The sequence below is a fragment of the Ursus maritimus genome, unplaced genomic scaffold, assembly GCF_017311325.1.
Source record: "Ursus maritimus isolate PB19 unplaced genomic scaffold, ASM1731132v1 scaffold_29, whole genome shotgun sequence".
Classification (NCBI taxonomy): Eukaryota; Metazoa; Chordata; class Mammalia; order Carnivora; family Ursidae; genus Ursus; species Ursus maritimus.
Genome location: NW_024425452.1, coordinates 14,466,902 through 14,482,820, shown reverse-complemented (window position 1 = coordinate 14,482,820; position 15,919 = coordinate 14,466,902). Strand labels below are relative to the sequence as shown.

At 39.5% G+C, this 15,919-nt stretch overlaps 1 protein-coding gene across 3 annotated transcripts in view; it reads left to right on the top strand.

Moving 5' to 3' along the window:
- DST (dystonin) overlaps positions 1-15,919 on the top strand; it is a 342,160-nt gene that overhangs the window by 222,747 nt on the left and 103,494 nt on the right. For all 3 annotated transcript variants that reach the window (XM_040643592.1, XM_040643591.1, XM_008691755.2), the window contains 7 exons: positions 750-926; positions 7,218-7,341; positions 10,561-10,769; positions 11,399-11,716; positions 12,413-12,579; positions 14,238-14,394; positions 15,330-15,456. In XM_040643592.1, coding sequence (XP_040499526.1) covers positions 750-926; positions 7,218-7,341; positions 10,561-10,769; positions 11,399-11,716; positions 12,413-12,579; positions 14,238-14,394; positions 15,330-15,456 — 1,279 coding nt within the window. The remainder of the gene's footprint in view (positions 1-749; positions 927-7,217; positions 7,342-10,560; positions 10,770-11,398; positions 11,717-12,412; positions 12,580-14,237; positions 14,395-15,329; positions 15,457-15,919) is intronic.

The following is a 15,919-nucleotide window of genomic DNA, read 5'->3' as shown; positions in this document are numbered from 1 at the left end:
AAGTGTGGCTTGCTGATTGGCCGCCTCTCAGGCTTGGGACTGAACTTTCATGTTAGATAATTTTCCCTTCACTAATACTACGCTTGTTTGTTTTGCAGCTGTAGTCGATCAGTGCGTTATTTTAATACTTCATGGCTAACAGGCTGTTTCAGCTTCTCCTTTTGGACAAGCAAAAGAGTTTTGTTTAAAAAACAAAACAAAACCCACAAACTAAGAAAACATTTCCCTCTTTACAGTATAAGCTGAACAGACTAACCTAGTCGCACAAATGGTTTGAAGAGCATCCTTGGTTATCGGCCTTTGCTCCATTCTGATCTAGATTAGTTGCCCTCCTTGTGCAGCTTCAGTCTGGGGTGACATAGAAGTGATTTATTAAGCACTTTGAAAACTTTCCCATCTAATACATAGCTCTATGCACATGGTGTATAAAACTCGGAATGTGTCCCAGCCTCCTCTGGTGATTGATATCTGAATGCTTCATTCTGCAGTAAGACCAGCCCTTGTAAACATGTTTTTTTGAACTGGTATAAATCTAGGACTATCTCTTCATTTTTATGGTTACTTTTTGAAGATAGTTCTTCACATGAAGGAAAATATCTTATTCCTATCTTTTTCACTAACTTTGGTTGAACTCTGGTGTTGTCCAAGTTGCCTAACTCATAGGTCCTAAGGTTTTTAACACATACACAGTGGGATCTTAATCCCCCACCCTTAATCTCTTCTGATTTTTTATTTTTATTATTTTTTAGTGCAATGTCCTTGGGAATAATCTTAAAGACCTGGTGGATAAATATCAACACTATGAAGATGCTTCCTGTGGACTTCTTTCTGGGCTCCAGGCCTGTGAGGTTGCGGCGAGCAAACACTTGTCTGAACCCATCGCTGTGGACCCTAAAAATCTGCAAAGGCAATTAGAAGAGACCAAGGTAAGAGAAAGAGAGAGGGAGAGACAGAGAGAGAGAAAAGTGAGCGATCCAGCCCTTCGGTAGTCTTACTGACAGCCATCCACTCCCCCTCACTTTTGTGATCATTCCCCTTTCCAAGGGGAACAAAGGATGGAAACGTACTTCTCTTTCTAGAGGCAGTTCCCAGTCCATTCATTTCTCTTTCTAATGAGGTTGTATCTTCCACTGTTGTTTAACTGGTTTGACATTGCTGTTACGGCTTGCATCCCACCACGCCCTCCTCCCTAAAGAAAAACCAATATTGCCCTGGCCACGTGTTTGTCTTTATACTTATTTATTTTGTTCATTGTCTTTCTCCTCCATTGGAAGTAAGTTCCATGGAGGCAGATGTTTTTCTCTCTTTCATTCATTGCTATCTCCCCAGCACCTACAGGAGTGCATGACTCAAAGTAAGTACTCAGTAAGGGTTTGTTCAAGCACGAATAGGTGGAAAGGAAGAAGGGATGTCACTGTCCCATTTTAGGTTTGAGGATCAGGACTGGAGTTCCTGTTGAGTGTCCCCATGATTCTTAGAGACATGAACTGCAGTTACTGCCTAGCACCGTTCTCAAAAAGTCTACCTGCTCCTTCAGAAGGCTTGATGTCAGACCCGAATAATTGCAAAGGTCTCAGCATACCCACAATGGCAGAGAGAGTCTCTCTATCTTAAGTTTAAAGCATATTTTAAAATCTTAATGTGAGGGGCGGTCATTTTTGAAGTACTTTACTCCTGTTCCATATGACCAATAATTTTGAGTTTGAAAGTTTCATTTCATAAATCAGTTCTGTGTCTCCTTTTAGCAGGTCAGTAGCAGTGATTGCTGCCATCGCTAGAAAGTCAACAAAGTATTGCCAGTTAAACAACTGCCCTCCAAAATTCAGCTGCAGCTGTTAGTGACAGAATCAGAAATCACTATTGTGCTGTTAACAAGGAGAATGGGCCAGTGGGCTTAATGTTGGGAATTGCCTGATATTGGCCGAGTCTGGCTGGAAGAAGTCATAGCCTAGGGTGAAATGTGGCAGGTTAAGGCCGAGGCAGAGAGAAGGGGCTGGGAAGTGTGGGATGAGGGGGGAGGGAGGTGAAGCGCAGGGAGGTCGGGAGGACGAGGGTGCCGCTTCTCTCCTGGGCTGAAGAGTTTACTCAGTGTCACCTGAGGCTCCAGGGAGAGGTCCTGTTCTGGGTGGGCATCCCTGAGGAGGCACGGCCTCCTGGGGGTGGCTCCCTTCCTTTGGATGTGCGTTGCCAGTCCTGGGCCTCTTTGTTTGTGTTTACTCTTTTCCACAAGAACAAGTCTGTCTTAATTAAGTTTCCTGGTCCCGCTTGATTACATGTCCAAGGACAGTGTATGTGGTAGGGGCCGAGGAGAGGCTGCGGCGTAAAGGCCATTATTTTGGTAGAAATTGCCAATACCTTAAAATAATTATTAAGATTGTCTACATGACATTTAGTGAAGTTAGATATTTTTAGTATAGGGAAGTGTATACACTAAAAACAACACATTTTAAGTTAGGTCTGTCTATCAGGAAACCAGTTACATCCTATATAAAAGTAATTTTTCTATAACTAGAGCTAAAAGAAGAACAAGAACCCAAAAGGATAGTGTGGTTTTTAAGTTAAACAGATACCTGGATTAATTGTCAAATGGGGGAAAACTATCTTGGTATGAGCTGCGGAGGAAGACCCTTCTAGTCGTAAGGCAGCCAAAGTAATGTTAAAGAGGAGAGCAATGTCTCAAAGGAGAATAAATTCTAATTAAGCCACAGTGTAATTTTAAAAATTAAATGTGCAATTAAAGTTGTTCTTGGAATATGTTCTTATTTTCCTCACAGATGATCTCAGCATGTAGCAAGGATACATTTTTAGGAGGATTAAGCAGTTTCCATTTCTTTCATTTTTATTAACATTTAAAAATTATTTTTCTTTAACAGTAATATAAACACCTAAGACTACCACAGAAAAATCAGTTTTCTCTACATTTACAATACTAGCATATTCTGTTGGATAATAAATGTAACTTGGGGTATCCAAGTCGGTGCATTTGAAACCCTTCTGTCAATAGCACATTGTTATTCGCATTATCATTCAAGGGACTGGTAGCTGTATTGTCAACCCTCTGATACCACGGAACTGTAATTACAGTCCTCATGCTCTGCTTTCAGAAAGATCACTAGACAAAAAACATTTTAGTTCCACATGAGGCACAGAAAGACAGGATTTGGGGACCAGTTTAGAGGCCTGGGTTTGGGACTAGGTGTGGAGCTAGATCCTGTTGACTGACAGTGTCGACCTTCCAGACTTGCACTGAGCTCAGGGACGTTGTAAGTCAGGAGTCTTCTGAGTCTTGGACAAGTGCCCTTTATAAATTTCACACTTTTCTGGTCTAGTCGAGGAGACCAAGGTCATAATCTTTCAGTAGCCCTTGTCAGAGATGCGTCTTTATGTTTTGATTTCATTGAAATCCATTAAAAACTACATATGGTACCCCTTTGAATATTTTAATTTGCAGTTTTATTCTAAAGTCGTGTTATAACCACTGCTCTAGTTAAATTATAACCTGATATGTGTTAGGAATTAAAAACTGTTGAGACTCTGGAGCATAATTATGGAGAGAAAAGGCCTGGGATGTTTTGAAAAGGAGAGGTGAAGAAAAAAACACTTCTTTTGTAATCCATTTCTAAGTTTTAGGATGCTAGGGGAGGGCCATCATTGGTATCGGGTATTTTTGTTAGGACCATGCTAACTTTTACATATATTTATTCGGCAGACGTTTATGTGCTAGGCCCACTGTTAGGCCTTGTGAAGATACAAAGATGTTAAAACCCTGCCTCTCCCCTTGGAGAGCGCACATTCTAAAAAAAATTTTTTGAAGGTATTCATAACCTTATTTCATCTCTTAAATAAGTATGCAGTGCCAGCAAACTGTGTCTGTGGCTTAGACCTCAGTCTGGTTCTAGGTAAAGTTCCTGTCTTGAGGAATTCTTTATACTTCCTGTAACTAAACCTGTGAAAGAATTTCCTAGACAGATCCACTCTGATAGATTCTCCGGCCTTTTGGGGCAATTTTAGGATCTGGTACACAGATCACAAATCCCACGCTGGCCATAGCTTTGACATATGGGCTGCCGTATGTCATATAAATGACTCGAATATGAAAATAAGTTGAGCAAATGTTTGCCATTGGCCGTAGGCATTTGTTTTAGTCTGAAGTGAAGGCTGAAATAGAAGAGGATCTTTTTCAATCTCATACCTGAATATTTTTATTTATTTACTTTTCAATTATTTACTTCTTCTAGAAACGTTTCTTAGGGCCTACTATGTGCCAACCACTGTGCTGGGCAGTGATAAAAGAAAGCTGAATAGAATGAATTCCTCAAAGAGGTTACAGTTTAAGAGACAAATCCAGTAATATTCACAGGTATTTATGGGAACCCCTGCAGGGAGTACTTATAAACTAGGGGTGAAGAGAATGTTAGGGGGTTTCCCAGCTGACTGTTAACAGGTGAACAAGATCCAGGCTCAGAATGATGGGGAATAGGTTGCGTGAGAAGATTAGCATGTAGAGATGTTAAACGTTGGGTCTAGCTTGAGCAGATAGCTAAGAAACAGCTGTGTTTTTGGACATTTCTGGAACAGGAGGTGGGGGAAGGTGAAATCGAAGATAGAATTAAGGAATAGATGTCATTGGACATAATATTTTATAGTATGCTCAAGTCTGTCATTTTTATAATGCCAATGGGAAGCTACTGAAAGATTTTAAAGAGATGAGTGATATGGTCAGGTATGTATTTTAGATAGAACACATTGGGGGGTTATGTCAGGGAAGAGATTGGAGGCAGGGAGCTCAGTTAGGATGCTTTCTTCTGTTGAGTGCAGTGATCCAGAAATGCAGAGCAGAAGTCTGCTTTTAAAAACACATTAAGCAGGTAAAATTGTCGGGGCCCGATGGTGGATTTGCACGTGGAAAGGAGGGCTAAGGGAGCGTCCAGGAGGGGCCTGAGTTACTACCTGGGTCATGAGATGCAGCAGCAGGAGGAGTAGTGCAGGTACTGAGAGAGAATGAGCTCAGATTCAGCGTTCTGAGTTTGAGGGGACTGTTCACACCCAGATGGAAATGATCAAGAGGCAGTTGGAAACCTGGGCCCGTGGCCAGGGATGAGTTCATCTACAGTTGGGCATATGGGAATTTGAATTTGGAATCTGAATGTGAGACTGGAAGGGGAGCTTGAGTAGCTCCAGTGAAGTGAAAGCCAAGCATGGGGCCCGGCTGGACAGTCAGACCATTTGGACCCAGATATGTCGGAGGTGTTAGGAATGCAGGGCCAGACTTCTGGAAGACTTATCTGTGGTTCTTGCCTCTACTACCTCTTCTCTCTTCATTGTAACTGTTGAGCCACATATAGGTAGAGAAATGGGGGCCTTGATTCAGCAAATTCAGGGTTACAGTATCCTTTCTGAAGCAAATGACGTCGTTAACCTTTTCCACTTTCTCTCTTCCTGTAACCTTTGGGGACAGAATTATTCCAGGCCCATTTCCATCTCCCTGATCACATCTGTTCTTTTTCCGTTCTCATCACTTGTGTGTAACAACTCTCCGTGATTCCCTGAGGCCTCCTCCTCCGGTGTCTCCGTGCTTGCTCCTCTAGCAGTCTTGCCATGAGTCTTGGCTTCCAGAGCTTTGTGTCTGGTTCCAGCCTGTGTTCAGAGTCACCTCCATTTCCAGCTTCACTGGGTTTTTTTTCTTTCTGTATGAGGTCCTTAGAGCTCTTTGAAATCATAAATTCCTAAATAGATTCTCTAATGCTCCTAAACTTGCTCCCACTTTTGCTTATGCGTTCCATCAATTACCTAGGCTCAGAAATGTTGGATTCTTCTCATCTCTTCTTTTCCCTTGTTCCTGCCTCCTCAAGCAGTGATGTCCCATGGAACATTCTGTGACCATGGAAATGCTCTATAATGTCTCCAATATGGAAACCACTCGTCACCTTGTCTACTTAGGACTTGAAATGTGGCTAGTACAATTAATTTTAAATTTCAAAAGCTCCATGTAGTTAGTGGCTACTGTCTCTCACAGCACAGCTTTAAACAACCAGTTACCAAGAGACCCTCCCCAACTCTGTAACCAATTTTGCCTAACCAGATTAGAAGGGCCCCTCTCCTTTGTTACTGCTGAAGTTGCCCCTAACTGGTGTCTCTGCTTCATTTCTTACTCATGTCATTTACCCCACCCAGTGCTACAGATTTCGCCTTTTCTTAAGACAGCTCTGAGCATGTCAACCCATACTCAGAATCTTTGAACAACCCTCCATTGCTGCGGGATAAAATGTAGACTCTAGCTGCACAGTCCTGTTGCTGTTCATTCACGCAGACACATTCTCTAACTGATTGGGACCCTCCCCTGTCCTGTGATGTTTCTGTCCCCATCTTTGTTGACCCTACAGGGACATGTCCTCCCTCTCCACTTCTGCCTGCCTCCATCCACACTTTCTTCAGGACCCAGCCCAGTACCACCAGCCTAGAGGTGGTCCTCATGTTCACTTATCCCTCCTCTCAGCTTCCGGTAGCAGTTATCAGTTCCTGATGTAGATTATAAGATCCCTATAGGTGAGCTTTGTGTCTGTTTGGTTTTATATTTTCACAAATGCAGCAAGATTTTTTTTGAATTTTTAGATGTTAAGTAACTTTTGTTGAATAAACAGAAAGAATATGACTTTGTATAGAAATGGAAATCCTTAGTTATTTCCTTACACGGAGTCAGAAATAGTCCCAAACGTTTTTTGTTGTTGTTGTTGTTGGTGGTGGTGGTGGTGGTGGTGGTGGTGGTGTTAGGCTGGTTTTTGTTTTATTTTTTGGTGGTTAGTGAGGGTATTGTCTGAGGCCTTGAGGTGGGGATGAAGGGAGATCTCAGGCTAGGAGTAGAGGGGCAGGCTGCAAGATCAAGAATCAGGCCAAGTATCATGAACATATGCTCAATGGTTTATTTCAATACTGAATTTGTATTATCCTCCCTGGCTGATGCCTTTGCTAACACCACTTTATAACTGGCCTTCTTCTAAGGACTCTGGAGTAAGTTTATAATGATGAAAAGATCTTATATCTTTTCATTACTTTACTTTATCACACTATAAATATTCTAATATTTATAGTCCAATATTACTTTATCATACTATATCCAAATAGTCCAATATTACTTTGTCATACTATAAATAATTTTTTTATATTGGAAATATGTTATTTAGTCCTATTGAGTATAACTGAAGCATTCAATCCTCCAGGCTCTGCAAGGACAGATATCAAATCAGCAGGTTGCTGTAGAGAAACTGAAAAAAACGGCTGAGGTGCTTTTGGATGCCAGAGGATCTCTACTTCCAGCCAAGAATGATATCCAGAAAACACTGGGTAAGTGTTTATTTCCTTGTTTGCTTTCTCACGGGTAAATTCTAAATGAAGGTCTTCTGATATGGAGAACACTCTCACTAGTGTATATTGTGTTACTTACATCCTTTCACTGTGAAATGGTGCTTCCCAGGCTGGGAGGAGCCAAGCCTTTCTGGGCAGGTGTCTTGGGACTGGGGTTTGTGTACTTTGGAAAGAGTATATTTAAAGTTTATTTTTATATTTAGAAAATGTAACAAAAACTCTTTATGTAATAGTCACCACGGAAAGTAGAAGTTAAGATTCTTTTGGTTGATGACATTGGGCAGAGCTAGACTCTAAACCTCCGGCCAAAAGAGACTCATTGAGAGGTCTTTGTCGAAAGCAGGAGCGTGGCGTTAAGAGATGTGCTTTAAAACAGTGTTCCCACCTCTCCGTTTTCTAGAAGCCCTTGAGTGGAGTCACGGGGCTCTGATTACCACAGTTTCCTCCAGTGATACCAGAAACTGGTATCCGGTCAGAGTGGTGCTTCTGTGGCCTCTCGCATTAGAGTCGGTGTCTCTTGAGAAAAGAGCTCTTCCATGTTATTCTTTGTATCCACGTGTCGTATTTAGTTTCTATTAAATGCACAGAGGGGTATCAATAAATGTTCGCTGTCTTACTTTATTTTTTGCTTTGACTTTGCTGCTTTTTACCTAATGTATAGTTCGAGGTTACTATATATTTCTACGTGTGAAATAAACAATGTTTTGTAAGATGATTGCACCTGTGTTTCACGCCAAAGCAAGCGTGAGTTAAAATCTGAGTAGAAATTTTAGATGAAGAAAAGGATGAAACTTTGCTTTTCTAAAACCAGTCTGTAGAAGGAAAACTTTCGTTCATTCTTGAAGATGTCCAAACTTTTTTGATCATGCACCCTTGTCAAATAATTTTCAGCATGTACTCTCATATATGCATGTATATTTATAAGTGATATACACATATTACTATTTTACCATATTATGTGTATAATAATTATGAAACACAAAACATAAAATTTTAAAGTGAAGATAAAAATATGAATGGAAGTTCTAATATTTTGTTCCTATATCCCACCATTGGCAACCACTGCTGTAAGGACTTGGGCATAGAGATCTGGAGGAGAAAGAAAGACTGTATTATATGTGCTTCTGTTATTTGCAGAGGCATTTTTCCCATTGTGAAGCGTACATAGTTTCATTTTTATTAGCTTAAAAATTCACATGTTCTACATTATTTAAGACTTTGAAACTTCTATGTGGCATAAGTTTCTAGGAATTTGTGAAAATATATTTAACATATAGAGGAATTTCTTTAAGATCTATCTGACCTCTAAGAAAACCAACCACTTAAAAAAATAACAGTCTTAGAGTAGGTTTCATTTTGTACCTTTTTCTTCTAAAATAATATTTACTTAGTAAAAGCAAGAATTCACTTCAGCGACAATATTTCATCACTAGGAAATACAAAAACAGTAACACTCAAAATGTGTTCATTTTAGTACAATAGCTGACTTTGCTCGGGAAATCACGTCTCAAGGCTAAACAGATTACTGATGGTCACCTGCTGATGCCCAGAGTTGCCCATTTGAGAAGCAGCTCATCTGCTAGTCAGTCACCACCTGCAATTCAGAGTATCTTCTCTGTGACTTCCAAAGAAGGGCTTATATTTGCACTTGCTGCTTGTTTTGTCTGCTGGTTGGCATCTTGTGCGTATTCAGTGTGTTCCCCTGCCCCTGTCTGCGCTCTCCAGGCTTCATCGTGTTCTGTGACCGGACCATGACTGTCTCTTTAAATTATCTAAGCTTAACCTCTCAATTCCGTGAAAATTTGTCAAAGTGATTTTCATGACACATTAAAACAATCAAAGAGATATATTGCTTCTATTGATTTTGTTCCTGGGCCAAACACAGCATGTAAAATGTTTCACTCTCAGAGAGGGGTTTGCAGAGTTTTCTAACTGAACATACAACATATCCAAATATAATTAAAATACCTTTCAAATTATTGGGCAGTAAGTGATAAATTGATGATTTATTCCAGAGAAAGAGATTAATACATTAAAAGTCATTGTTCTTTGAACTTCTCATAGGTCTGCAGTACAGAATGTAGGATGTTAAAGTATAGAACTTTCTGTTTGAGTGAAAATGAGGCTAGAACAGCTTGGTTTTTTTTAGCATCTTAAGTCTTCAGAATTGAAAGTAAGGTTAATCTCATCTGAGATAGGTCAACCTGTTAATAACCTTATTTATTTTTCCTTTTGGTCTGCTATTGAACTTTTCAAATAAATTCCATTTATATTTTAGAAGCATAATCTCAGCCTTTCTTATTTTAAGTGAATTTTCATGATCTATTTTCTCCTTATAAGTGCATCTGTCAGTTTCTGTGCTTTCGAGTACTTTGCTTAGACTGTGAAGGGTGACAAAAGCTTAAGTATATGTTTGCGTGTGTGTGTGTGTGTGTGTGTGTGTGAGAGAGAGAGAGAGAATGCATGTTGCACACAAGGTAGAGATAATTTTTATATGTGAAGGCTAATTCTTGATAAATCTTTTTCTAGCTGTTATTGTCCTTGAGAATAGCTGTATATGACTGTCACCTTTTCCTTTATCCATGTAGTTATCAGGTAAGGCTAATCTGAAATGTCAGATTGAGAACCAACATTTACTCTAAAGATTGGCTGTTTACACCACTAGCGTTTCTCTGAGGCAAGTCGAATGTTTATGCATCCCCAAATCTCTTTTCGAATGCAGATGACCTATATGTCAACTATTTTTTTTTTTAATTTCAGTTTTTTATATTCCACTGAGATATTTTCTTCTTTAGTTAAGGTTTCAGATGGTGCTCTGAACATTTTTTTTTTAAATATTTTATTTATTTATTTATTTGACAGAGATAGACTGCCAGCGAGAGAGGGAACACAAGCAGGGGGAGTGGGAGAGGAAGAAGCAGGCTCATAGCGGAGGAGCCTGATGTGGGGCTCGATCCCACAACGCCGGGATCACGCCCTGAGCCGAAGGCAGATGCCCAACCGCTGTGCCACCCAGGCGCCCCTGCTCTGAACATTTTTGATGAACAAATGAACATACGCATTTTGAACTTACCATTTAAACTTTTTTCTTTTTCCAGTTTTGGTGAGGAAATTGTGTGACTCACCTTAGTGTATTTTTGAAAAGGAATAGGGCAAAGAGAGCTTTGTGGTTAACACTTGCTGATCTTTTTGGACTAGATGACATTGTCGGGAGATATGATGATCTGTCCAAGTCTGTTAATGAACGAAATGAAAAACTGCAGATAACCTTGACCCGCTCACTGAGTGTGCAGGATGGCCTGGATGAAATGCTGGACTGGATGGGAAGTGTGGAAAGTTCTCTGAAAGAGCAGGGTCAAGTGCCCTTAAACTCTGCTGCTCTCCAGGATGTGATCAGTAAAAACATTGTAAGTGACATTTAAAAAGAAAAAAAAACCCACAAACTTTTAGATGAACAAAAAAAGCCATTTAAAAAGTCCCAAGGATGGGTAGATTCAAGATACACTTAAGGATAAAGAAAAGGAGTTTTCCTGAGTGTAACCGTGGAAAGTAGTGCTTGCACCGAGACACATGTGTAAAACAGTTCTCTGAAGAAGTAGAGAGCGAGCTTTGTAGACTTTCTCATGAATGTAATTCATTATCGGGGGCTTACACATGCACGAGGCCTAGCTTGTTTATCACAGCTTCAGCCAGCTGCACTTGAGGTAAATCAGATCAATTTTGTTGTTGTCTAGCCTTTTAAAAATTAGGACCGTGGATAATCCCTAGGCTCCCCTCAATCCCAGGGGCTGCTGGGTAGCAGCCGCCTCCTGCCTCGCTCAGGCAACCCGCCAGCTGTTCCCCGCTCTGTCTTGAAGAGATTTGGAATGGTGTTCCTCAAGGGACAGATCAGACTTGTCAGTCAGCCCCAACACTTAACTTCCCTTAGTCACAGGTTGTCCAAGTTCGTGTTGTCATGTATGGTCATTTTTTAACGCTCTGTGACATCATTTATAAACATCATTATAAAACATATGCGATATTTGGTTCGTTTCAGATGTTGGAACAGGATATTGCGGGTCGTCAGAGCAGTATAAATGCCATGAATGAGAAACTGAAGAAATTCATGGAAACAACAGACCCATCCACTGCATCCTCACTGCAAGCCAAGATGAAGGACTTGTCTGTCCGGTTTTCAGAAGCAAGTCGTAAACACAAAGAGAAACTTGCCAAAATGGAGGAGCTAAAAAACAAAGTAGAACTCTTTGAGAACCTCTCAGAAAAGCTCCAGACATTTTTAGAAACAAAAACTCAGGCTCTCACTGAGGCAGATGTGCCAGGAAAAGATGTTCCTGAATTGTCTCAGTATATGCAGGTATGTCTTCCTTAATATTCACGAGGTTGATCAAGCGTATGAACACTTCAGACCAGCTCATACATATATTAGCAGCATTACATTTAGCAGTCATCATTTTAACTGTTGATGGATTAGTAAGGATCTATGCTTCCCTCCTTCAAAAATCCCAAATCCCATCTTCTCCTCAAAGCCTTTGCTCATTGATTAGAAATGAACACCATTTCTCGCGTATACACTTTCCATGTATTAAAGATGATATAAGTATCATATGCCAGAACCCACAAAGAGACAGACTATAAAGAATGCCTTTTTTTTTTTTAACTAGGTAATTTTTTTTTTTTCTAAGATTTTATTTATTTATTTGACAGAGACAGCCAGCGAGAGAGGGAACACAGGCAGGGGGAGTGGGAGAGGAAGAAGCAGGTTCCCAGGGGAGGAGCCTGATGTGGGGCTCGATCCCAGGACTCTGGGATCACGCCCTGAGCTGAAGGCAGACGCTCAATGACTGAGCCACCCAGGCGCCCCAAGAATGCATTTTTAAATACATTTACTTGTGTTCTCTTTCAGACAGCCTAACTGCATGTTTATTTATATTTAGAGTACTGACCACAGGCAGGATCATTCTGTGAAATCCGGTCCCATACATACCTCTTGATAGAATGCCATCTGGAGATCTAACATCTTAGATTGATTAAATATCTAAATGCTTTGTAGGAATCAACTTCTGAATTCTTAGAACACAAGAAAGATCTTGAAGTTTTACACAGTGTTTTGAAGGAGATATCCAGCCATGGCTTGCCAGGTGATAAGGCTCTGGTTTTTGAAAAAACCAATAATTTGTCAAAGAAGTTCAAGGAAATGGAGGATACCATCAAAGAAAAGTAAGCACCACATAAGACATTGGATTTTAGTCTACTTGATACTTTAAAGAATGAATTATTTTTACTTGCTCGTGTAGATACCTGAGACAAACTTGGAAATAAGCATAGTGCTACTTTGTTAGTGTTTTTATATTTATATATATTTTTTGCTATTAAAATTAAGTGCATTTTGTTAGAATATTTAGGAAGGGAATTTGATACTTCTTAGCTAAAAGTAGAAAGCATTATGTAGAAAAATAGTGGTGGTAGTGTATTACTGAAAATAATCTAAAATCACTGTGGTCTCTGAATCTTTGGCAAATACCACATTTTTATTTGCAAAAGCAGAAATAACCTTGAAAGATAGCTTGTAGTTCATTGATTTGGGGGCTTAATTCAGAAAGTGCACAATTTCATAGTTATTGGTGGGCCCTGTTTTTTTCTTTTTTTTTTTTTTTTTTTTGTAAAATTTTTTTTTTTTTTTTTTTTTTTTTTTTTTTTTTTTGTAAAATAGTTTACTTTTTAAAAGGTTGTAGATAAGAAATGACTCCATGAACAAGTAAGATAAGAAACAAGAGAATGCACCTAAGTTGAGCTAAAAAACTGTACAGAGATAAACCTTATGAGTAGACTTTTCTATTTGATCTCATGTTAGGTTAGAATATACATCTGGTTTTGCTAAAGACCCCACAAAGATAGAAAATAGTTATCTTTTAATTCTTCTGTATTTCTTCAGAATTCTCTACCTAAAACTTTTGACCAATATCTATTACTATTTCCAGAGCTGTATTTTCCATCTTGTCACATAATATTTACCTCACATCACATGGAAACAATATTCTTAATTTTCCGAGGTAAACTCTAGGTGGTGTCTTCTTCCAGAAGGGTCTGGTTTTAAAACCATGTAGTCATCAGTAATTAGTCCAGCTGCAGGGGACCCTTCCGTGCCAGTATTCCACACACGTGCACATGGGCACACGCCATCCACATGCCACCCACATACCAAATGGAACTGTCCTCACAGCTGTTCATGTGCTGGGCATGTGCCCTCCCTCCATGATGCTTAGTATACAGAAAGATCCATATAGTTCACTGTAGAGCTTTCAGAGTATCTGTCAGGGAGGCAGTCATTAACATTCTTCAGTCACTAGGTCTCACCTCATGTTCAGAGAGTTCATCTACTCTCTGAAGCACCTGGTTTATCCATCCACTAAAGTGACTGTAGTGTCGTGTAGAAACCACTAGGTGGCGGCATGTTTTCCTCAGATCAGTGATTTGTAACTATGTCCCTGCTGGTTCTGTGCCTGCTGGCATTAAGCACCATATAAAGTGGACAGATCAAAGCTTGCTGAATCTAAATAATGTTAAAACTGTTTATATAGCCTTCGAGTTGATGTACCATTATAGAGTGCCATTACCATATGGGTTACGGATTTCTTCACTGCTCCTATCTTTACTATGGAGTGTGCCTGAGGAAGAAAGTACTTATTTAGCTGATTTCACTTGGCACCTGTGAGACCTTTCCTCCTTTTATCCAGGGTTAGAGTGTGCATGGGGGAAGGTTTTTTTCCCCTTAATTGTAGGCCTGATACAGGAATAATAATTTATTTATTAGTAATTATTCCTTTGGAGTATTTTCTTTCTGTGGCTTAAATTCTTCAATAATTTTTGTTATCTAGAAAAGAAGCTATATCTTCTTGTCAAGAACAGATGGATACTTTCCAAGTCCTTGTTAAGTCATTGAAGTCATGGATAAAAGAAACAACGGAACAAGTTCCCATTGTGCAGCCTTCTTTTGGTGCAGAGGATTTAGGAAAATCTTTGGAAGAAACTAAGGTGAATCTACTACTAATCTACTAATTTCTCCTTTGCCTGTGTGAGTAATGAGAGGTTAAAAGACTGTTAGTGCTTTCCTTTGATCCAGTATCACATAAGTTAGATCCCCATTTATCTTCAGTATATTTTGGTGATATTTGGAAATCATGACATGGCTGTAATCTTTTTGAGGAAGAAAACAAATTTTGAGTTAATTTGATTTTTAAAAGAGATGTATTAGTGAGTTGTTGACTGTTCCAGTACCCAAGTTTTCTCCCCCACCAAATGTCTACTTACTTGCAGTGATTTTTTTAATATAATTTCTCATAACGTTATGTAAAAGATCCTGCTCTTCAACTGAGCATTTAACTCTAGCTCGGCTGTATCACTGGAACCAGTATTTGAAGGTAGAAGTTATTTGACTCTCTAGGACAGATACTGTACAAGTCTTTCGACATCTGATTCAAATCATAAAACTTAGGACCAGTTATGGCAATTTTCCCACTCCAAGTTAGTGGAGATGTATGTTAAAAATTCATTGAAATTTTGATGATTAAAACTCACTATTAAATAGAATTCCGAATTCCCCCTTTTTTTTTTTTTTTAATCGTTTCTAGTACATTTCTTCTTGTAGCTTGGCTGGTACCAAGTACAGTTTTCAGACTGACAGTTGACAGTTACTTTGGAACCCATGGCAGCTAGAAAGAGCCTGACATCCACTGTGGCTAGGAGCAGAATGTAGGATGGACCATATCCCACTTCTCACCGCTAACAGTGTTAACAGTCACCTGGGCTGTTGGAACACCTAGGCATGGTGCCTTTTTTTCTATCCACTCCCCCATGAATCAGGACCCACAGTCATCACTGCTTTAAGATATGTTTAAGAAATTGAATTATAATGTGTAACTTTGAAAATATTATGAAGATTGAAAAATATCGTGTTTTTATATCTCAAGAAATTACAAGAAAAGTGGAGTTTAAAAACACCAGAGATTCAGAAAGTAAACAACAGTGGGATCTCACTATGTAACCTAATCAGCGCTGTGACTACCCCCGCAAAGGCGATAGCAGCAGTGAAATCAGGTATGTGCCTTGTTTGCATCCATGGCAGACCCCCTAAGAACGGGTCCACCCATGTAACTTCTGTTTCCTTTAGTTTTTAAATTAATGTGTAAAAAACCTCAGAAATACAAGGCGAGAGTGACAAGAAAGATGGCATCTGTACATGCCCTAAAAATATGTTCCACGCATGGAACAGTATCTGTACTAGTCAAATTTCAAATCCCTCTTATGGCTCACTTTCGTAGAGCCTACAGTTAAAATGTAGCCAAATTAATATGTAAGAATAAGGAGCATTATATTGGGGAAGAGGAAAGATCAGATTCCAATTTGTTTTCTACCTTAATTTATGGAGATGACTCAAATTCTACCGAAATATTTGATAAATGAGCCCGGTCTCCTGGGAAAGGAGAGGTGAGGGAAGGAAGCAGCTCTTTTCTATAGAGTGGATCTCTCTATTTTTAAAAATCCCCATCTACCTTATTTT